This window comes from Festucalex cinctus, chromosome 13 (assembly GCF_051991245.1).
Source record: "Festucalex cinctus isolate MCC-2025b chromosome 13, RoL_Fcin_1.0, whole genome shotgun sequence".
NCBI lineage: Eukaryota > Metazoa > Chordata > Actinopteri > Syngnathiformes > Syngnathidae > Festucalex > Festucalex cinctus.
The window spans coordinates 13,106,251-13,129,471 of NC_135423.1; the positions used below are offsets into that span (position 1 = coordinate 13,106,251).

General features: G+C 41.2%; 4 protein-coding genes and 1 non-coding gene across 8 annotated transcripts in view; 1 reads left to right on the plus strand and 4 right to left on the minus strand.

Moving 5' to 3' along the window:
• mark4b (MAP/microtubule affinity-regulating kinase 4b) overlaps window positions 1–644 on the minus strand; it is a 31,896-nt gene extending 31,252 nt beyond the window's left edge. The window contains exon 1 of the mRNA XM_077540801.1: window positions 499–644. Within this exon, the coding sequence (XP_077396927.1) occupies window positions 499–540 (42 nt within the window). The 5' untranslated portion in view covers window positions 541–644. The remainder of the gene's footprint in view (window positions 1–498) is intronic.
• A 1,178-nt stretch (window positions 645–1,822) lies between these two features.
• On the minus strand, window positions 1,823–9,613 carry LOC144033376 (uncharacterized). Of its 3 annotated transcripts, none has more exons than XM_077541423.1 (8): window positions 9,214–9,613; window positions 6,439–6,540; window positions 5,862–6,033; window positions 5,647–5,696; window positions 5,306–5,419; window positions 4,440–4,653; window positions 2,626–3,365; window positions 1,823–2,439 (listed from the first exon to the last, which is right to left on the minus strand). In XM_077541423.1, the coding sequence occupies exons 1-8, from the start codon at window positions 9,217–9,219 to the stop codon at window positions 2,173–2,175; spliced, it is 1,665 nt and encodes a 554-aa protein (XP_077397549.1). In that variant the 5' UTR covers window positions 9,220–9,613; the 3' UTR covers window positions 1,823–2,172. The 3 variants fall into 3 exon arrangements, with proteins under 3 accessions (XP_077397549.1, XP_077397548.1, XP_077397550.1); XM_077541422.1 differs by lacking the exon at window positions 9,214–9,613 and adding an exon at window positions 7,155–8,822; XM_077541424.1 differs by lacking the exon at window positions 9,214–9,613 and adding an exon at window positions 6,624–7,146.
• LOC144000489 (U1 spliceosomal RNA) lies at window positions 8,836–8,999 on the plus strand. Its single transcript, XR_013278259.1, has one exon. It is a non-coding gene; the product is annotated as a U1 spliceosomal RNA (small nuclear RNA).
• Window positions 9,614–10,505: 892 nt separating the features above from the next.
• On the minus strand, window positions 10,506–18,427 carry LOC144033375 (uncharacterized). The gene is made up of 9 exons (XM_077541421.1): window positions 17,973–18,427; window positions 16,962–17,063; window positions 16,293–16,464; window positions 16,021–16,070; window positions 15,601–15,720; window positions 14,927–15,107; window positions 12,857–13,599; window positions 11,780–11,884; window positions 10,506–11,342 (listed from the first exon to the last, which is right to left on the minus strand). Exons 1-9 carry the CDS (start codon window positions 18,123–18,125, stop codon window positions 11,088–11,090), a joined length of 1,881 nt encoding a protein of 626 aa, XP_077397547.1. The 5' UTR covers window positions 18,126–18,427; the 3' UTR covers window positions 10,506–11,087.
• Window positions 18,428–18,871: 444 nt separating this feature from the next.
• On the minus strand, window positions 18,872–22,966 carry LOC144032835 (uncharacterized). 2 transcript variants are annotated; one of them, XM_077540285.1, is made up of 6 exons: window positions 22,826–22,966; window positions 21,595–21,910; window positions 21,463–21,522; window positions 20,878–21,216; window positions 20,017–20,365; window positions 18,872–19,903 (listed from the first exon to the last, which is right to left on the minus strand). In XM_077540285.1, the coding sequence occupies exons 1-6, from the start codon at window positions 22,934–22,936 to the stop codon at window positions 19,360–19,362; spliced, it is 1,719 nt and encodes a 572-aa protein (XP_077396411.1). In that variant the 5' UTR covers window positions 22,937–22,966; the 3' UTR covers window positions 18,872–19,359. The 2 variants fall into 2 exon arrangements, with proteins under 2 accessions (XP_077396411.1, XP_077396412.1); XM_077540286.1 differs by lacking the exon at window positions 22,826–22,966 and adding an exon at window positions 22,442–22,773.
• Between the last annotated feature and the right edge of the window lie 255 nt (window positions 22,967–23,221).

Here is a 23,221-nt window from a genome sequence, read left to right on the forward strand (position 1 = left end):
CCCTAGCTTTAAAAACCAAAACAAAACTACAAACCCTGACTAGACACCCTAACTTGAAAAAAATGTATGTAAAATGGAAGCTATTTTAAAATATAATATAGGCCTACTGTACCTACTTTTACACTACTGAACAGTATATACGGTACTACTATACTGCCCTTTTTCTTTGGTGACACACCAAAAGTCATACATTTACGTGCTCAGTTTGCGAGACATCCACTCCAAACTGCGTGCACCATTTTTTCATTTTCTTGCTGTATGGTGAACAAGTGTTATCCTTAAAAATATTTACTGTACGGACAATAAATAAATAAATGAATAAATAAATATTACCACTATTTTCAGTTACCACACAGTGTAGACAGTTGGAAAATTTCATCTGGATTAACCAACATCTAAAAGAATTGTTATTTACACTAAACATTTCAGCCCTTGAATGCATCCATCCATGCATCTAAATGTGTGTATTGAGAAATCATATTTTACATAGTGTCTTACCTGGACCGATCTGGATCTTATTGACCGAACCCAAGGCCTCATTCTTTGCCCGTAGCCGCTTCTTGGTTATGACTTTTTAACCTAAAAAGTAAATAAAAAGCCAAATAAACAGGGTGCAAAGCAGCACTGTCATCTGTCAGAGAAGCTTACAAAGTGGACAGCAGAGAGCTCGCTGCTCCGCTTGTGGCGATCGATACTGGAAAGAACATCCATATTTCCATGCAGCAGCAGAAGTGTCCGGTCAGCTGTGGATAAAGCAATTAGAGGGCCAAAAAAAATTTTGATGTGGAATCATCAATACATGCAGCAGGATATGGGAAGCGTGTGGGCTGCTGAGCAGCTTGGAGAAAGGGCATGAATGACATACAAATATTTATTGATGTTTTAACACTGAAGTAACATGTTTCTCTTAAAACTTTTTTTTTTTTTTTTTAAATCAAGTTAACATTTAAGACTAAATCCCCACTATTCAAATGCTCAAATCACACGTTGTATTTACAAGTAAATATCAATGGAGTTCCACCAGGTTGTCTGCTCAGACCACAATCCTTCCTCGTTTCATTGAAGCAAAAACAGATTCTTTTAAATAAATTGAAGCAAGATCATCAATATGTTAATATTATAATATTTCTGCTTGGTCGTGTGCTGTTAAAAGTTTTTAATGTAAAATATGTGCCTGGGCTCTATCAAGACTGGGAAACACTGGAACAGTACTGCATCTTTTCCACACTACTGCCACCTGCAGTTCAATTAAAGATGGTGTCGTTTTAATTACAGAAGGAAATGTGGCATGAAAATTGAAGAAACAGCTTTTTGGCCAACGTTGACAGAACAAAGTAAAGGTTCTCAAAACTTTTGGGTCTAGAAACGACCGTTTATCTCTGGCGTCTTTCCCCGAGGACACGTCAAATCAACTCTGTCAAAGTCCTTGAGTCGCCCAGAGTTTAACCTGATCAGTGAATTAGCGGTGTCAAAATTAATCAAGTAATCAATTATCAAATTAATCTGCAACTATTGGTTGATTTTATAATCGTTTGGAGCCATTTTTTTTTATTTATTCAAAGTTGTCCAAATACCCTGATTTCAGCATGTCAACTGTAATTGCTTGCATGTTTTGTCGTAGTGTCGTACGTCATGAAAGAATACTGATTAACTTCTGTTTAATCAAAAATAAGAAATTTGCAAACATCTGTTTTTACTTTGGAAAACTGACCGAACCAGTAACATAGTACATCAATGTCCACTTTTTTATTCACTATAGAAATACGAAGTACAAAATAACCATCAATCCCTGGTTAATAAACAGTAATCAGGGGGAAAAAAAAAAAGTTTTTAATATACTTTAATGCAAAATTAAAATGAATCCGAGTGACAGCACTTACAGTGGTGAATGCTTTCCAGCTGCATTGCATATTTTGGTAATATGCCTTTTTGCACTTAATTAGATGAGACAACAATGAGAATATTTTTGGAGACCTGCAAGCTATGTCCTCTGTGGGTCCTGGGACCACAAGTTAATGACCACTGCAATAAAGACGCTTAGATCTTGACTGTAGACTTTGACCTGGGAGCATCACAAAGCCTGTGAGGTATATAACCGACAACCAAAGAATGCATTCCTTCAGTTGAAGCCACCATTCAACCGCAAAGTTCCGTTCAACCACTCAGACAGTCTCAGCAGTAGAGGCACTTGTGGTTCATGAGGTTCCTCCTGTAGCCAAAGCACTTGCCGCAACGGTCGCATATGAACTTCTTGTGGCCCGTGTGGACCTGCTGGTGTGCCTTGAGGCTGTTGCTCTGGTTGAATCTGCGGCCGCACACGTCGCAGGCGTACGGTTGCTCGCCTGTGTGGATGCGGCAGTGGCGGGTCAGGTTGCCCATGTTGTTGAAGCGCTTGTCGCACGTTCTGCAGGTAAACAGCTTCTCGCCCGTGTGCAACGCCTGGCAAGCACAGGAAAAAGGCTCAGATTTAGCCGGCACTTGTTCCGGCACATTCTTCAATAAATATTTGAAACAAAATAGCTCCTTGCCGCAAAAAATGGTGGAGGAGGGGAGGGAAAAAAAAAAAAAAAAAAAAACTCAGCTGGTCACACAGTTTTTACAAAGAGTACAACAAAAAAAGCATACCATGTGCATCTTGAGGCTGCTGTGCTGCGTGAAGGTGCGAAAGCAGATGGCGCAGGAGAAGGGCTTGACTCCGCTGTGTATCTTGACGTGGACCTTCAGGTAATGTGCCGATTTGAACGTCTTCCCGCAGATGGTGCAGCTGTGCTCGCCGCTCACCATGTGGTGGCGCTTCTGGTGCGAGCGCAACTCTTCCGCCGTATTCAGTCGACAGCCGCACAGCTTGCAGAAGCACGGAAAGGCGTCGGTGTGCGATTTCAAGTGGGCGCTCATCGCCGTCACGCAGTCCGCCGCGGCGTCGCAAACCACACACAACAGCGAGGAGGCGTCTGTGTGCCTCTCCAGGCTGCTTTTCTGGGTGAAGGTCTTCGCGCAGCTTGGGCAGCTGAATGGCCGCACCCCCGTGTGGATCCTCTGGTGGCTCTTGAGCGTGTCGATCTGGTTGAAGCTTTTCCCGCACGTGTCGCAACAGAAAGGCTTCTCGCCCGTGTGGATGCGCATGTGGCGCCGCAGGTTGCCGAGGACGTTGAAGGACTTGTCGCAAACGTGGCAGCTGTGGTCGCGCTCGCCGCGGACCACATGGAAGCGCTGGTGCATCTTCAGGCCGTACGCTTGGTAGAAGCTCTTGTCGCACTGCGTGCACTTGAAGGGTCGCTCGTCGTTGTGCATCCGTTGGTGGTCCAGCAAGATCTGCTTGAGCGTGAAGCCTTTGCCGCACACGTCGCACGTGTGAGCACGCTCGCCTGAGAAAACAAAACACCGACAGCAAAATGTCAAATACAGTACACAGAGGCTGGGTTTGAAACTGGGGACTCATTCCCAATCACTTAGTGGGGAAAATATGGAACAATACAATAATTCATTTTAATGACAAAATAAAATTTAATTATTTTTGAATTGGATACATTATAATTAGCCAATTATTTTATTTAGTACAAAATTATTTTATGTAATGCAAAATTGTTTTTCAATATTTTACTATTCACAATAAATAAATTATCCAATTGTTCAATGACATACATTAAAAAAAACAAAACATAGAAACTAGTTTATTTCAATACCTAATGATTTCATTATTTATGTTACAGACAGGAACACTCAAAAGAATTGAGTATGTGTCGGGGGGTGTGTATCGAACATTCCTAATTTTAATAAAATAAAATACTAATTCTCTTATACTTAATCTGATTATAAATAATTCACCAGCAATTTCATAAAATACAGGAATTTTAAATGTACGGTATATCAAATTGTTAATTTGACTTTTTTTTATTTATTACAACATCTACATCATGTAATGACAATTCATACAAATAAAATGAATGTCACAAATATTACGGGATTGTTGGTAATGTAAATGCTTGGTGGTCGGCATGTGTATATACAGTGGTGCCTTGAGATACAAGTGAGCCGATTTATTTTTTCTTTTAGATACGAGCTGTCGATTGGGGACTTTTTGCTTTGAAGCTTCAATTTGACATATGAGCGCTGTATGGTGGCAGGTGACTCAACTGACTTCACAGCAAGTGGCAATTTGGCAAACAAAATTTGGAAATATTCTTCAAAAGAGGCTTCAAGCTGTTTATTGAGAGCTGATGGCTCTTCACAAACCAAACGTAAAAAACAGGGGAATTACTATAATCTGCCCAGCCTAATGCTACAAATTGTATTGCCTTAGATTCCCCAAGTCAAATTTTACATTTTTTACACCAATTTTGATCTAAGAATTTTTTTTTCCCCTGAGGACTGTTTCAGACCAGCTTGATCACACATAGGACGTCAGTAAGACGCATGTACACAGTAAGGTGAGCACTGACCAGTATGCTGCCGCATGTGCACGTTGAGGCTGCGCAGGTGGGGGAAGATGCTTTCGCAGAGTGAACACGAGAAGCTCTTCTTGCGGTGGTGTGCTGGCTGGTGGACTCTGGCCTGCTGCTTGCTGGACTTCTTGCTGCACTGTTTCCCAGCTTGGACGCCATGTTTGGCACGATCCAGGTCGCAGGCATCACTCACGTCTTCCCACTCCTGCTCCTGCTCGTGAAAGAAGGGTCATAAATATAGTTTACTTATCCTTTATTTTATTTTTACGTTTTGGATGAATTCCACAAGTCTTTCATGTTGATTATTTTAACTGGTTGTAAATGTTACCGTAAGCACATGCAATTTTTAAAGGCCTTAAAATGTTCATTTGTCCTCCTAATTCAGTGTTTCCAAAACAAGACAGGCACATAATATAAAATAAAAATATAATTCTTTTCTTAAACTTAGACAATAAAAATAAAACGCTAAAGTCATATAGTGCAGGAGCTCCAACAACTAACTACATTTGATCCAGTGTGTTGTAATTATATCACGGTAGATGTAGTGTTACAATTTCTTCCCCCCCCCCCATTTGACTGATGAGTGAATGACATACCATAATTGACTATAGAAAAATGTCAACAGTGATTGAGAAGTGAATGATTCCAAACACATGTGCGGTGTGCGTTCCAGTACTTATTCTGTTTTATGAAAGACAATAGATGGATACACAGGTTAATTATCCATTTTTCAGAATAAAGTTCCATCAGATAGCTTCCCGCAGCCCAGAAGTTGGGAATCTCTGTACCGATTGGTTAGAAACTGATGTGTTGAATACAAATATGAGTAATATAATGAGACACTTTTTTTTTTGCATCCTAACCGGAAATTCTGGTTCATCGTGATCATTGGGGTCCATGCTCCCTCCTTGCTGAGCGGACCCACCCGAGATCGGGTCAGCAATGTTGTCCTGCGTCAGCACTGGATGCATATTGTCCTGTTAAACACACATAACAATAATAATGTTCACTTGTGATCCACACAATCAGAGAAAAATTCATGTGTTGACAGTCACCCTGTTATATTTTTCTGCATTTTAGTGAGTGGCGTAATAATTAAGATTATGGGTCACTGTTAAATTGAAACTACTGTGTGATGTTGGGACAGTAATCAAGTGCAGAAAACACGAGACAAAGTCAACATGATTGAGTTGGTTTGGAGTACCTTGTAAGTAAGGTAAACGATGGCCGACTCCTTTACGTCACCAGAAACAGCTGCGATCACAAACCAATGTCAATAAGTCAGCAGCCATTTTGTACAGCATCTTTTACACTGTATTACAGTCTACCGGAAGAAACCCATGTCAACACCATATCACCATATTGATGTGACTGACAAAATGTAGACGATATGTACGATAACGAAGAACTGGAGGTCACCTGAGCTATGCGTGTCACCATCCAACGTGCCGACTTCTCTGTCCACTTCCTGCTTATTTACCTCCTCTTTTTCTACCACAGTGTGAGCACTTGTTAACGCCATACTCAGCGCTGTTTCCGTCACTTCCAGCCTCTTCTTCAGGTCCTCCAGCTGCGCCGCCCCTTGCTTCACCTGCATAGGCCAAAATTTTGTTTCAAGGTGATTCAAATTATTCATCTTCATGACCTGTGTTACACAAAATAGTATCCGTAGGGGAATTTCAAAGAAAACAAGAGGGTAGGAAAAGCTATCACGTAAAATGCAGTCTAATTCACTCTGTTTTTACACGTGATTATATAATCAGACCAGAGTGCCATTATACTTTTAGTCATGCATACCTCATGGGTGCTAAGACTGCATTTTATGTAAGAAATCTTCCTATTTACTCTGATTTAAACTTTTGTATAAGACCTTTTGTAAATTCCATTTCAGGGAAAAACATGTATTAACATATGTAATGTCATCCCGTTTAGTAGAAACATACATAGAGATGGTATTATTGCATAAATGGCGTTATGAAATACTCAAGTCACATACATGCAAGTGCAGCAGAGATGAACATTCGTGGAAAAGTTGACAAATGTTGTCGGCTGCTTCTTGAGCCAGCAATGTCATGAAGGTGTTGGCATGATGGACCACCTGATGGGAGAAAATAGGTACAGATACACGGTGGGCCAAAAGTAAAGTTTCAGAGAAAGTAGGTATAAGTTTCAGTTGATTACATTTGTTCAGCCCCTCCACCTCTGATATCGTTCCTCTATACCTAACTTTTTTGGCTTCCTTTCTTTGTCCACCCTCAGGACCCTTTGAAAACCATTGAAATGATTTAACAAATTTTAGGTCTATTTGGAGACCATTTTTGTTTGGATTGGTCAATAGTCACTGGTAACTGTAATTGACATTTTCAAAATTTCGTGTAGTAACTTTTCTACAGTTGGTCGATAACATGGCTGAAGTACCTGTAGACGTACAAAAACTAGATTAATCCGTGTTTGTCCCGATACAAAATGGCGACCGAACAATTTTTCTTCACAAGGCGGGGGTAATTAAACAAGTAAAGTACTAGATTTTAACTGATTTCAGCTTCGAAACTCGTCCATTCCTGGTTTAAACACGGATGCTACCATAGCTAACTAGTCTATTTCTATGATCACTCAGCAAGGGCGGGAATGCCACAATAACACATTTGGTACATTAATAATAAGAATACTGTATATATATAAAAAAAAAAAAAAAAAAGTAATGATGTATACTTTATCTGTCAATGAAACTGGAGTGTTGTGGTCATCACCCGGCGACCTTTCTTGAGTCGTGTAGCAGCCAACGACAACTTTGCAGATTTCGATCACAACTCTATTCGCCATTTGCTCCAAAATGGATGTCGCTCGCGCCTCAAAGTCCCCCATTTTGCGTCTTGAAGTGGACTAAAGAGGTCGACTTGTTGAAAGAACAATTTAACAGAATTACAGCACACTGCAATTTTAACGTTTATGCACGAGGTGGTCAACTCATACCAGGAAGTGACGTCCACTCCGTTCACGTCGCCGGTTGTTTCAAGAATTAAAAAAATAATAATAAATAAATAAATAAAAAAATCTATTTGAAACGTTTTATGAATTGACTGTCTCAAATTATGTAATCGAACACGGCAATCCAATTTTGTGTTTTTTAATTAGTTTGAAATGAGTTCATGGGTAGTTTATTGTATTCTGTGTAACTTCCGGTTCGTTTTTTTTTTCTTCTTCATTTATTTATTTATTTATTTATTTATTTATTTATTGAAACCTTGCATTTATAACTTCTGGTTCGTTTTAGGTCGCCATTGATACAATGTGACGTCATTTCCGAAAATATTTTCAAAATAAGAGCACTCGGTTTTTATTTGATTTAAAATCCCATTTGAGGTCTAAACTGAACGGTTAGCAACAACAAAATGTCATTTGAACGCAAACTAACACTTTGCTGTGATGAAGTTGCACAAAAAAAAACAAAAAAAAAAACTGCAGTAGACCAATAATGGCCTTGTAGATAAAGGTGTACCAGTGAGCCAACCTCCTGGTAGCCAATGGAGGTCATCCCACTCAAGAGTACAGTTCATAATAATGGGGCTACTTTACTACTTTACTAATAATAATAAAACCTCAGAAAAGCATAGAACATCAAAGAAATCTTTTTCAGACATTGAGCCGAAGTATTCAAATAAAAAAAGTCTCCATATAATTTAAGGTGGATAAAAAAAGTTGCTGTGACAAGTCATTTTTTCAACCTTACAAGAAAAACAAAATGTATTTCTGAAGAAAAAAAAAACAGTATGTGAGTTTGTCAATATCTTTTGTCATCTAAATGACCCCTTACAAAAAATACATGTCAAAAAAGTCTCGCACATGCTAGTCCCTAAAATTGTGTTTTTTTACAAATGTGTTTTATATTGGTCACAGTAGTGTGTAACTGAGTCATTATTTCAGACTGTGTTTGAGATGACAAAAACAGCATTTTTGTACAGTATTTTTTTTTTGTAAATATGTGTATGTTTTTAATATAAGTTCATATAATTTAAGACTGAAGTGTGTCGTTTTGCAAACAGTGTAGGGGTTATACAAATTTAGTGAGGTGTTTGGATAATTGTGGCAATATTTTCAAAATTGTTTTCAAAATTTAGTAAACAGTTGAAAAAAACGGTAAAAGTGGACGACACTAGCAACGCCTACACTTGTCACGTGTGTAAGCCGCTATGCATTATGGGAAGCCACTCAAACTGCAAATACTCAACTAGTATCTTTGTTAAGTGTATTTGTGTACAATACCTTTTAAATTTGCGTATGTCTGCAATATGTTCCGACGTGTGTATTTTGTATGATTATTCACGTGTTATGAAACCGTCGCTTCACATAGCGTGCGCGTGAATGACTCTCGTGCTCGCGCCCCATCCAACTCATACTTACCTGGCAGGGGAGATACCATGATCAAGAAGGTGGTTCACCCAGGGTGAGGCTCAGCCATTGCACTCCGGCTGTGCTGACCCCTGCGAATTCCCCAAATGTGGGAATCTCGACTGCATAATTTGTGGTAGTGGGGGACTGCGTTCGCGCTATCCCCTGATAATTTGTTAATGACAATTCATCCAAACAGAACGAAACATATCACAAACGTTTTGTACAAAATTATTGAGCACGGTGTAACTGCTGATATTAACGAACTTTTCCCTGAAACATTTCAGGAACAGGAAGCTTAACTGAAATCATGTAAGCAAATCAAAGATAAAATACACTGCTGCTACCTCGGTACAGTTCATTAGCCAGTAAACAGACTTACCAGCATGTGAATGCTACTTCTTTTCTCACCATTCTGTCCCGGCTGGCCATGTTGTTGGCTCGGGCCTCATGTTGACGCTGTGTGTGACGGAGCCCGTACTCGAAGCAGATTGGCTGCCGCGAGGCGAAAAACGAAAAAAGTTCAATTTTTTTTTTTAACTTTGGCAAATATGCGATTTTGATTTTAGCTGCTGCGCACTTTCGTTCCATTGCGCGCGAACTCCATTGACTATAATGCAAACGCGCCGCTGAAACGCCTTCCCCGCTTTTGGTGAGAACGCTGCATAAAAGCCCAATATTCACACCAGCTGTGGTGCGGTGCGGAACGACTGCTGCAATGCGGAAGGTTTCCGCAATTTTTTCCGGACGCCGCATGCGGATTTTCATGAAGCTAAAGAAATGACACGAACCAGACAGGAAGTCGGGCGTGTGGCATCAAGGTAAATCCGGTATATTTAAAAAATAAAACCGGTTGCGAACTCGTTTTTTGGGGAGGGACGTTTGCTAGCTACATAGCATGACAAGAGTTGGACATTTAAGACAAAAAAAAAAAAGAGCTCAGAATAAATAAAACATGACAAAATGACACTATTTAAACACAAAGCATACTTAACCATGGTAGAACAGCCAAGGTAGAAGTCCCAGAAATAATGTCCAAAAATTATATCGATGTGACAACAGGCAATTGTCTACAAATAGGACTCTATATACACTGTTTTTATTGGATGAACAGTGAACTCAACTCGGCGTGAACTCCACGTGATCTTGTGGTCTGTCGGGAGCAGATTTCCGGACAAGCAACTCACGCAGTGTGAATTGCAGTCCTTGCGGAAGCCGTACGAAAAACGCACCGCGTCCTTTCCGCAGCCAGTGTGAATTGGGCTTTGACACTAATATGCAAAGTTGACGCTCCCTCCAAAAGCGAACGGTTGCTGGAGGCGGCGGGGGAGTAGGGGTATGAACCCATCGTTCACATTGAGGAGCCGTTGAAAAGGCTCGATTCGTTCGTGAACGTCCCATCACGATTATCGAATAAGATTGTGTATTGGAGGTAACTACTTGCAGGGAGAAGTCTAATAACCGATGTGTGATGTATAATCAATGTTTACAGACGCTATGTCATATGAATTGAGGTCCTGCATTTTATATTCACATCTAATACACACTGGAGTCATAACCTTAAGTGTATTATAACGTTCCATTACTTTGGGCAACTGTTTTATTGTTTTGAATTTAGTCAAGTAATTTCTAGACGTTTTATTCCAATTTGACACTTATAGTGACACTCGGGAGTATGGAAACAGCCATCTGGTGCGCTTTAATTGCTTTAGTAAACCAACAGTAACAAAACACAGTAATCAAAAGCACATTTTTTACACACCTGCAACTGACACGGTCATTGTACATGACAGTAGATGGCCAATAGTATTCAATATTTTGTCCGCTGTGTGTATAGCGACCCCAAGTGGACAAAAAAAAAACAAAAACAAAAAACCTGCACCTGTCATGTGTGTACTGTATTGTTGGTGATGCGATTTAAATGTGAAACTTTGCCTATTGTGATGATGATGGGCAGTGAGGTAAACCCAAATGATAAATGAGGGACTACTGCTTATACATTTGTCACCATCATCAGGTTTTTCTAATGTAAAACGCTGTATGTTCCTGCGCTCAATAAAGGTTTGATGATGATGTTACAATAAAGCATCAGATTTAGGTCTAAACTGTTAACTTCTCCAGTAATGTCAAGGAGCATTACAAAGCTTGTGCAGCATTTCACTATTTTTACTAACTTCATAAATGAACCATAGAATACTTTCCTTCTGTGCAAGCTTCCATTTAAACAGTGAATTTAAGTTTTAACTATTCAGGCAGTCAGAATTGGAGGCACTTGTGTTTGTTGAAGTTCCTCTTATCGCTGTAGCATTTGCCGCAGCGGTCGCACATGAACTTTTTGTGGCTGGCGTGGACTTGTTGGTGGGTTTTGAGGCTGCTGCTTTGGTTGAAGCGGTGGCCGCACACGTCGCAGATGTACGGTCTCTCGCCCGTGTGGATGAGGCGGTGGCGGATCAGGTTGGGAGCGTGGCTGAAGCGTTTGTCACACACGTTGCAAGTGAATGGCTTGTCACTCTGAAGAAGGGGGAAAAAAATGCATGATCCATTTATCTTTTACTTATCCTTCTGTTAGTTTTTATTAGTTGGTTGGGTTTATTAAACATGTCACTATAATGTAAGAAAGCGCATCTAATAGGGGAGGCTCTAGCGGAGGCATTACGTGCTATTTTGGCTGATTTATTTACAAGTGGTTTGAAAATACACAGGATGCTTTTTTTCAAGCTAGTCTAGTAAAAACACCAGGCAAAGACAAGCTTTGCTTTGATTGGATCGCTGTTCTCCTTACACTGAATACAGAAAACAGCTTTGCTCCGATTGACGGTACGCGTTACAGTATCTAACTTGGCGTCTTATTTTTCTATGATTGTGAAGCAAAATTCACCAAGTGTTAGATTGTTTAAACACTAATACCTTCATGACGTATAATGATCTTTTTTTTTTCTTCTTGTTACCTTCTTGACTGCATGCACGCGCTGGTGGGCAGTCAGTATGCGCAAGGTTCTGAAAAACTTGCCACAAATGTCACAGCAGAACGACTTCTCATCATTGTGCACTTCCTGGAGAGAAAAAAAACCCTGTTTCGTTATATAGGAGACTTGCATTTCGGTTAGGTATGTTCTATACCATTTTTTTTTATTTTTTTTACCAATACCAATAAGAGTATTCAAATCTTTAGTACTCACCGATATCGAAACCATTAGTGCTTATGATACATAAAATTTCCCAAAAACAAAACAAAACAATGACAGATAAGTTTAAAAGTTTAAAATACCTATATCCCAAATGTAGCTAATTTCCTTAAAATTGCAGGAAATTAATGGCAGTTATATTTTTTCATTTTTTTTTGTGGAAGACATTTTGTATAGAGCATAACATTAATTAAAAAAATAAATAAATGCAAAGTTTTCCAGTGGCCAGAAAAAAGTCCTGATGTGGTTGTACAGCTTATTTCTAAGTAATACAGTGAAGTGCAAATAATTCAATACAATAGTGGTTCAAGTAATTTAGTAATATCTACCATGTTAAAAATTCCTCAAGCTGTTTTAGTGTGTGATGTTTAATTATATCGTTTTAAAATCCATGCTTTTAATTTGGAAGGTTGGCTCTGTATTTCCGTTTCCTGTTTCACGTTCGTCAATCATATCATAGCAGTGCAGTAGTCAATGACGTTATAAACAAAGATATGTCTGCACTTCAGATCTAATTACATTTTTGCATACAACTGAAGACTCGTGCTCTCTTACTAGAGTTCCCTGTGGCGGTCAATAAATGCAAAATAATCATTTCAGTCTTTAGTTCCACTTCCTTACTGAAAAATGGCCACAAGAGCAGCGGCCAATAGCAGTATCGATAACCGTCGCAAGTACCAATACCTTGAAATATGGCCTGATAGCGGCCCGATGTAGAAACCTTTTAATCGGTACTCGCCCATCCCTAGTTTTGGTGGATAGACAACGTAACCCGATAGATTGTTATTTTTCCTCATGAGCAACCTTTTTTTCAGCTATTGTTTAAAAAAAAAAATTTACCTGGTGCAACTTGAGGCTGCTGGGCAGCGTGAAGCTGCGGCGGCAGACGTCGCAGGAGAAGGGCTTGACTGTGCTGTGCAACTTGGTGTGTATCTTCAGGTACCTGGCCGACTTGAACCTCTTGCCGCAATAGGTGCAACCATGCGCCCGGTTGGCCTTGAGGTGGTACTGCTGATGAAAAGACAACTCCATGACGGATGGCAGCGAGTGGCCGCACAAGATGCAGACGCACGGCATAGTGTCGGCGTGCGTTTGCAGGTGGCTGCGCATTTGGTCGCCGCAGCCCGCCGCCGCGCTGCACGCCACGCACGGCAGGGAGGCAGCGTCCTGGTGAGACAACAGGGCCCCCTTCTGGACGAAGGTCTTCCCGCAGGCGTCGCATATGAATGGCCGCTCCCCCGTGTGGATCCGCTGGTGGCCCTTGAGCGTTTCGGCCTGGGTGAATCTTTTCCCGCACACCTCGCAGCAGAAAGGCCTCTCATCTGTGTGGATGCGCAGGTGACGCTGCAGGTTGCACTGGTGACTGAAGGCCTTGTCGCAGTAGGTGCAGCGGTGCTCGGCTGCGCCCGCGCGGGAGGCGTGCAAGCGCTTGTGCATCTTCAGGCCGTTTTCCCGGTAGAAGCTCTTGCTGCATTGCGTGCACTTGAAGGGTCGCTCGTCATTGTGCCTTCGTTGGTGGTTCAGCAGGATCTGCTTGAGCGTAAAGCCCTTGCCGCATACGTCGCACGTGTGAGCATGCTTGCCTGGGGAGAGACAACAGGAAGTAGTCTTAAGAGTTATTAAAACTAGGGCTATGATCCCCAAACTTTTTTTTTTTTGGGGGGGGGGGGATTGCCCTTAAACACTACTTTGAAAATTTGAAAATAATTTTTAGGACACTCAGAGGTCACTTTGATCAAAGTTAAGACGCTCTAGGTCTTTTTTAAGACCACTTAAAACGGGAAGTCAACCCCCCCAAAAAAATCTTGACAGTAATATGTTCTATGCAGCCCCACTAGTCTAAATACTGTATTCTGGTTAATACTGCATTTGTGGAATAAGAGTTAAGCAGCAAAATCCAGCAGTTTTTAATCAATATCAGAAGGTGGCCATTTTGCCACTAGCTGTTAAGTGAAAATTATGTCACAATTGCTCAAGTCTCGGGTATCAACCAATCACAGCTCATCTACAGAAAACAGGTGAGCTGTGATTGGTAATTACCTGAGCAACTGTGATGTCATCTTCAGTCAACAGCAAGTGACAAAATGGCCGCCCCACCCCAGGCTCTGGGTGACGGAGTGGTACTGTCACTTGCCCGTGACTGCGTCTGTGTGAGTACTTTAAAAAAAACAACAACAACAACAACAACAACAAAAACCCTAAGATGATAAAAATGGCTGGATTTTCCACAAATATAATAATCAGAATATCATGTTTAGAATAGTGAGGTCACAATATATATATTATTGTCAAGAAATGTTTAAGATTGACTTCCCCTAACCTAATATTAAATATTCTAGGACCTTTTGATCAATTTTAAAACCTGTGAACTTTTCAAGACCACTTTGAACACGTTTAGGCATTTTTGCATAAATACAAGGAAAATCATGATTGAGCATTTCTACCACTTTAAGACCACTATTGTAAAATTAAAGATTTTTAGGACCATTTAAAGTAAATTTTAATCACATTTATGACTTAAAAGGCCCATATTGGACTATTTTGATTAAACTCAAGACCAGGGGTGGCCAAGTTCGGTCCTCGAGAGCCACTATCCAGCCTGTTTTCCATGTCTCCATCCTTCAGCGCAGCTGAATCTAATGATCAGCTCATCGGTAAGCTTTTCAGAAGCCTGATAATGATGCTGATCATGAATCAGGTGTGTTAGTGGAGAGAAACATGGAAAACAGGCTGGATAGGGGCTCTCGAGGGCCAAACTTGGCCACCCCTGCTCAAGACTTTTAAGACAATCAAATGTAAGATTTATTTATTTTTTTTAATGACTACTTGCATCAAATTTAAGATTTTCTAAGTACTTTTTCAGTCACAGCTTGGTCAAATTTAAAAAGACAGATATAACATAATACTGACCCCTGAGCTGACCCGTGTGCTTCCGCATGTGCGTGTTGAGGCTGCGTTTGACAGGGAAGCTGCAACCGCACAGCGAGCAAACAAATCTCTTGTTCGGCGGGTGCACTCCAAGCTGCTTCTCAGCTGTAATTGCAGTTTTGGTTTGGTCCTTGTGGCCGACGTCACAGGCATATTCTTCTGGCTTCACCCCAGAGAAAAAAAGGTCACAACAATGCAAGGATGTTTACATCATATTTGCATATTTGGTTCGCTGTACCTATGGGGAGCAGAAAAGTGACTACCTGCTGACCTGACACAATAACAAAAACTTGTTGGGGGTTGTGTTGCCAAATATAATACAGAAGGTTATAGTTTAGTCCCCCCCCCCCCCCCCCCCCCCTAAAAAAAGTATGTGTCATGACTTATTCTGTTATTTGAATGGTAACAGGCAGCTACACAGGCTAATTATGTGCCTTCTGCCATTTAGTGGTTAATGATTTGATTGTCACTATAAGACACTGATTTACTGGCATAGATATGTGAACAAAATACTTTACACTGTCGTAAATCATTTTCCATCTGTGGTTGAGAATCACTTCCCTAGCATTCAGATATGAGACTTCAACAGATACTCGTATTTTAATCAGAAGCTAGAGTAAAATAAATGAAATGCTTGAGCTAATACGAGTGCCAACCTGATTTTCTACAACACTGTGGTCGTCTGGGTCTGGGTCTGCGTTATTTTCCTGTTGGCCGGATTCACATAATGTTTGGTCAACAAAGATGTCCTGTATCGATGCAGCAAGCACATTGTCCTGACAGAAAAACAACATAATAATAGCTGGGTTTACATGTGGCCTATTAGAATGAAACCCAATCAGCAAATGGAATGCAAATGCTCCAAATAAACACCCTAATCAGAATAAAAAGGCTAAATTCAAATGGCATTTAAAGGTGTGGAATATTCCTTTTGTCAATCCGCACAGATGACATATCTTTTTAAAACCACTGTTAAAATATAACACTTCACAGGACATTTTAAAACAGTCATTTTGATCCAATTTAATCAAACAAGTGACATTTTAGTTGTTTCAGTGTCAGGTCATCTGGAGTACCTCGAATGTTAGTTCAACGACGGATGACTGTTCAACCTCATCGGTCACAACTGCAAACATAAATCAATGTCAAAAACTTAGTAACAAGCTGGTTAGAGCTTTGGCAGACATTTTCATAGCACATTTTTACACTGTATTGCTATTGGAAGAAAGTCATGCATAGTGAACCCTTGATTATCGAGGGGGGGGGGGGGGGGGGGACCAGGATACAGCAAGGGTTAACTGTACAATATGAGAAACAATATTGATATTGGTGAAGAACTACTGGACACCTGAGCTAAGCGTCTCTCCGTCCGAGGTGCCCACTCCTACGACCATGACCTGCTCATCATCCTGCTCTTCCACTACCATGGCGCAAGCACTTTGCAACACCACACTCAGAGACGTCTCCGCCTCGTCCAGCCTCGTCCTCAGGTTCTCCAGCTGCGCTTCCCCCTGCGCCACCTGTCATATTCATTCAAATTATTCATATTCAAGATCAGTCTTGGCAAAATGGATTCTGATAAGAAATTAGAAGATCAATCGGAATGAAAATAATGCTGTCATGTGCGAAGTCTTTTTTTAAATACAGTTTAAGCCACACAATCCCTTGACCACTTCAAGAAAATTGAGCACCCACTCACCCCTACAAAAAAAGAAGCAAATTTATGTTCTTAGTTAATATTTTTATTGTTTAAAAGCAAATACAAGTACAGACTTGGTTATTCGTATTTTTAATATCTGACCAGACTGGCATTACACTTTGAATCTCACAAAACTATGTTTGAGAAAGCAAATGTTTTTTTTGTTTTTTTCTTTGGACCTAAAAAAAAGAAAACCCAAACAAAACACTTAAAAAAAACATACAGTACATATTCCACGATTACACCTTTATGAACGTGCGCCACTGCTTGTGAATCCCTGTTCGAATGGTGTGAATTTGAAATGTTGAAGTGACATACTTGCAAGCGCAGCTGAGCAGAACATTCATGGAAAAGTTGACAGATGTTGTTGACCGCCTCTTGAGCCAGCAATGTCATGAAGGTGTTGGCAAGATGAATCACCTGATGCGGGACAACAGATATATTAAATATAGAATCACACCGCCAGCCCATGTCAGCGCTACAACACATCACATTTAAAAGAGCACATCTAATAACTAGCAACAGAAAAAGAAAAGTCAGTTAATAAGCAATTCCCTCAACGATGTTAACTATGTATAAATTTCCATCCATCCATTTTATATGCAACATCATCAATAATGGGTTCACTGGTGTGCATAGGACTACCAACTGACTTCAGGTGACAAGTGGGGGAAATATAGGGAAAAAAAACAAAACAACTTTCAGTTTCACGCCTGAGGTTAATTCATCATTTTAAGTCTCCAGAGCATGTTGGAATGTGGAAGGAAGCCAGAATATTAATACCCCCTGGGAAAATGCACACAAGCACGGGGATTTGAACCGGCCACCCTCATATCTGTGAGGCAGATGCTAACCATTCGTCTGACTTTCCACCAATTCTCATTTTGAATGAACTTACCTGCTGAAGTGTAAATTACAGGCAAATTACGTTTCTGCACTTAAAATTATTTTATTTTCAACAAAGACTGTTAAATAGATGATACATTTTAAAACAATAAATTCAGTCGACTGCAAACTATTCTCTTTGTTTACATTATTGATATTTTAAAGATTTTTCTTAAGATAGGATGTGGCTGGCGTGCTTGTCGACAACCATTAGATTGCCCCGCGGTTGTCCTAACACGGGACTAGCAAACAAAGCTGACTTTTTCCACAATTGGGGAGTGATACAAACTACTTTAACTTATTTTTGCTTCAATATTCGTTCTAACGCGTCCATTCGATGGTTAAACTCGGACGCTGCAGCGGCTAGCGAGCTAGCTCTTCTATTTCTGTGACCAGGCAGGCCAGGTGAGAAGGTGCAGTCAGAAATGAAATAATAAAATGTACCATATCCTGATATGAAACTTGAGCGTAGTCGTCCTCGCTCCAAAACAATTCTTGGGTAATGTCGGGAGAAAAAGCAACTTTGCACATTTCGATGACAGCCTTGTTGGCCATTTCCTCCAGAATGGATGTAGTTCGCGCTTCAAAGTCCCCCATTTGAAACTGTCGCGAAGTGGACTTTAGATGGCGTTTAGGAATGACTACTTTCAACACTGGCACCCGAAAAATTAAAGCAAACAGATCATGTCACATGCATTTTGCCAACTTCGTCCGGAAAGAACGCGCTCTATTCATAATAGGAAGTGACATTCTCATTATCAGTGTTTCAAAATAATGGTGCTTATTTCGTTTTAATAAATTTTAGGAAATAAATACATCGCTTTAACGTATATATATTTTTTTCCTACTGACAAGTCCATTCCATATCGCTTACCACAGGTTAAAACCGAATAATGGGGGGAGTTAAGTGTAATTTTGTGTGACACTTCCGGTTTATAATTCAGATGGGCTTACGTCTCATTTCGTTTCAAAATAAAGGTAATCTTTTGGTGGTGCCTTGAGATGAGGATTTTGTTCCAGAGACCATACTCATAACTCATCTTTCCCCATTGAAATTAACGTAAATAAAATAGATCAGTTGCAGAAAAAGAAAAAACAAACAAACAGAAGTTTTGATGAGAAAAATAGCACTGAATTATATTTCCAATTACAAAAAATAATACAGTAATGGCACAGCAATTGCTTTGGGGGATTATAATGCAGGCATACAGATACTGCCGATACCAGTAGTACATTTTGACAAATAAAAAATCACTAAAAGATATTTTTAAACAAATATATTTCCTTTAATTTTGACAAACCCCCCCCCCCCCCCCCCCAAAAAAAAAATAGTACAGTCACTCATCAATAGTCTTAACGCTCAAAATAAAACACAAAAATGCTCTTTTAGTTTAAGATTCACAATTTTGAAGTATTTCCAAACCGGTGAAGTTTTGGTGAAAAACTGTTTTGCAAGCTAGCGCCAGTTACAGGCAAGGAGGACTCACTTAACGTCTTACCCCTCTGCCATCGGTTGCTTGTACTCATCTGCGTCATGAGTACTCGAGTACTTGAGTACTTGAAAAAAGGCTGGTATCGGCCTGACACCGATACCTGGTATCGGTACTCGCCCATCCCTACTTTTTTTCTTTGCCTCTTTGAAGGTTGGTTTGCTGAATTTGATCTGCTCTGCCACCAGCTGCCGCCTGCTTTTCATAAGGTGTTCAAGATCAGCACATCTAAGCATGTACATTCATGTTTACAGGAGTTTTAATTACAGTATTGTAATGGCTTGACTGTATACATTAGTCCCAAAATGTTATCTTTTCTTGCGTCAACCAATCCTTGTGAGTCAAGATGCAAGCAATGTATTCCCCAGCTCTTTCCCAGCACACGTGTGACTCTTCATCTGCCTGGAGTCGGAAAAGCCGTGTCCACAGGCGTCGCATGCGTACGGCCGCTCGCCCGTGTGCACCTGCATGTGGAACTTGACGTGTCCGAGCTGGCGGAATCTGACGCCGCACACCTCGCACTCATACGGCTTCTCGCCCGTGTGGATCCGGAGGTGTCTCCGGTAGTTGGTGTACACCCGGAAGGCCTTGCCGCACAGCTCGCAGGCGTGCGGCTTCTCGCCGGTGTGCCGTAGCCGGTGCGACTTGAGCGCGTGGTGGATGATGAAGGCCTTGCCGCACACGTCACAGGCGTAGGGCCGCTCGCCCGAGTGCGTGCGAAGGTGGTAGTCGAAGGTGGTCTTGTAGAGGAAGGCCTTGCCGCACACGTCGCAGGTGTACGGCGTGTCGCCCGTGTGGATCAGCTCATGTTTCTTGAGCGCCCCCTCCGAGTCGAACCCGCGTTGGCACGTCTTGCAGGCGAACGCTGCCAACTCCACTGTCGTCCTGTTAAAAGTTAAAGTCAGGCTTAGCAATTAGCAGTATGTTATATTAAATATGATTTAGTATGTGCCATGGATGACACAATTAAATCTATGATATAACACATTTTTCATCACCTGTCACGTTTGAAGATGACGGTTCGGATTCCCCGTGCCCGGGTCTTCCGCTGCCCTGTCTGCGTGGCCGCCGCCTCAGCGCCCTCCTGGTGCCCCACTTTCTGGTGCTTCTTTAGCTGCCAGTTGTACAGGAAGGTCTTGCCGCACAAGTCGCACATGAAAGACTTGGTGGCGCCGTGGAGCAGCATGTGAGCCTTCAGCTTGTCCTGGACGAAGCTAATGCCGCATACGTGGCACTTGAATGGTCGCTCGCCCGTGTGGATGCGGGCGTGCCGCTTGAGGTTCTGCCGCATCGTGAAGCCGGCGCCGCACGTTTCGCAGGTGAACGCTTTACCCTGTGAAACTTGGTCTTAAAAAAATAAAATAAAGTAATTAAAATAAAAAATATATATGACTTAATTTAAGCCAATACAAAAATACAAATTAATTTCTTGCATGTTGTACAATGATGGACTCACAATGCCACCTGGCGGCCATCTTGCCGCTCGATGAGCACACCTAATTTGAAAACAGTGATTTCTCTGTGACATTTTCACATTAAACGGCGGCTTATCGCGCCCCATGTGTTGAGTTTGACCTGGGAGGCGACGACGGATATTTCGCTGTCGTATGTCGCCATCTGTGTGTCAAGCCCTTCACACGCATACACTAGCTAACTTCAGACGTGCTAACATTTTGATTTCACGTTAAATTTCCAGAGGTGGGCACTTCCATCAATCATCAATTCCAGTCAATTACAATGCCCACCTCTGCAAATTTCGTGATGATCCTAAAATAAGCTGCAAAACGTAATTTGACCTTCTCTAAAATGTTTTTAAAACATGTGGGAGGGGTAAACCAATTACAATTTTTGCAGCGTACCTGAGGCAAAGGGCTGAGCATCATCGCCGTGCATGGGCTGGTGTGACTTGAGCAGCTTTTTGTTCTCGAAGGTCTTGTCGCAGATCGCACACGTGAAGGACTGACGTTTCTCCTTGTGACGCAGCAGGTGGCGCTCCAGCGCAGCGCTACGCCGGAAGATTTTGGGACACTGGTGGCAATGCAGAGGCTCCTTGTGGATGTTCAAGTGCTTCTTCAGGTGGAAATGACGGCTGAAGCTCTTCTTGCACACGTCACATTCAAACAATTTTTGTTGGCCTTCAGTTTGCAAAGGATTCTGGGAGTCTGAGGATGGAGTTGCGTTTTCATCCTCTGCGATTTCTGCAGAATATAGTGAAATCAGTTTCATGTTAGCCCCTTACACATTGACTGTCTTAGCCATCTTTTTATTTCTGCTTTATTCTCGCCTCAATGGCTTGCTTTGTAAGGCAGAGGTTGTCAAATGTTTTGTGTTCAGGATCCCACGCTTACACATGGGAGACATTTCATTAAATGAAGCATAAACCACCACACATTACATAAATCCATCGTATTACTACCTGGGTCTCACAGATCCCATGATCTTACCTTGTCTACTGGCTGATGGTGACTCATCTCCACAATTCGCCTCCTTCAACGCAGACTCTTCTAAAGGGGTCATTTTATTATTTGAGTTACCTGCTAAATATACAGACAGTAACATCACATTTATAAACACACCTTTAATTTGTACAATGATGTCTGACGTGGACTCAGCATCTTCCTTGGCCAACTCTGATTTCACCAACACCCCATAAGGCTTCAATGTGAAGAGCAATCCCGTCTGTTCGTTTAGTACAGGGCATCCACTCAACAAGTTCTCCCTCCATACTCTGATGATGTCCAAGTCTTCCGTCACTGCTTTCAGCTGCCGCTCCAGCTCGCTCACTTTGTCCTGCAGCATCAGCTTTTCCTTATTGGCAGTGTCAAATAGCTGCAGGAAAACGCTGTTGATCTTCCTGCTTGCCTCCCGCGCCAACAGTTTGTCAAATCCTACCTGTTCAAAGCAGATACGGTGAACATTTTTCCCCCTGGCCTGTATATAAAATTTAGAGGCAGGCACTGTTGCCTAATTTCAAGACGCTTGATTCTCAAACTCTCACACCAGTAAATGTGTAATCTGGCTGCTGTTGCACTAGTTCACTTCAATTGTATTAACATTTAGGCATTGCTCACATTGGGCTTCCTTTAATCAACTCCTCAGATCTCTAGGTTGGCTGTTATTAGCTTTTCCCACCCAACTGTGAATGTTTACACGACGTGCCTTGGCTAATAAAAACATGGAAAATTTACTTTTATTGTAGACTGCATATTACACATTCTACTGTGCTCGCGTGCCGTCCTCCAAGTCTCTAGGTGGCGCTAGTATTACCGCTAGCCTGCTGCTACACTCTCGTCCGAAGCAGAAGAACGCTAAAAGTGAGCAGACCATGAGCCGACGTGCACACGTTAGAAAATAGTAATACTCATTAAAACCCATTCGTGATAGTCTAACTAAAATCTATCAACAAAAAAAAATGACACACACCAAATCACCATGAAATGTAAAAAGAGAATGTGGCCATCCAGGTCTCTAGATGGCGCTTCCACTGGCGTCAAGTAGCACAAAATGCTAACAATTAGCTAAAGTTTAACAGTTATTCGTACAGTCGGATTCGAGAGAGATAAGTTAAACCGTGTAAACCATTAACACTAACAACTCTAAACAAAAAACTAACGACACAATATTTATGTGAGCCAAAGTCTTAGTGGTAACTTTAGCTTGCCAAGCTACGTGATTTTTAACCTATGGCATCTTCTTGCATTCATCAAGTCTCGGTAAAACGTAACATCTCTGTAAAACCTGAGTTATCCCACACGTTAATACACATTGACCAAAAACGTCAAATAAACACAGCATTAAACCGTTTACCTTCGCAGACTGGTCCTTCTTTGCATGTTCGGTAGTTGAATCCAGCGCACACCTAATAACAGTCTCCAAAATGGCGTTTGTTTGGGAATAAAACACCAAACTTCCAGACATTTTTACACAGGATTTATTGCGGACTCTCTCACTAACAAGATCTCCAGTTAGTTCTCAGTCTCTTGCAGACCCACCAAACCCGAAAAGCTACTCGACCTTGGGACTTCAAAATAAAACTTCCTTTTTATTTTCCAAAATAAAATATTTTGTACATTCTCCAAAATATACTCAGGTAATGCAATATTATAATATAAAGAGCAAATCATAGTCTTGTATTGTAGTAAAATATTTCAAACTGTAGAGTTTTTTCTATGAAAATAGTTTAAGAAAACAGCAGATAAAAAG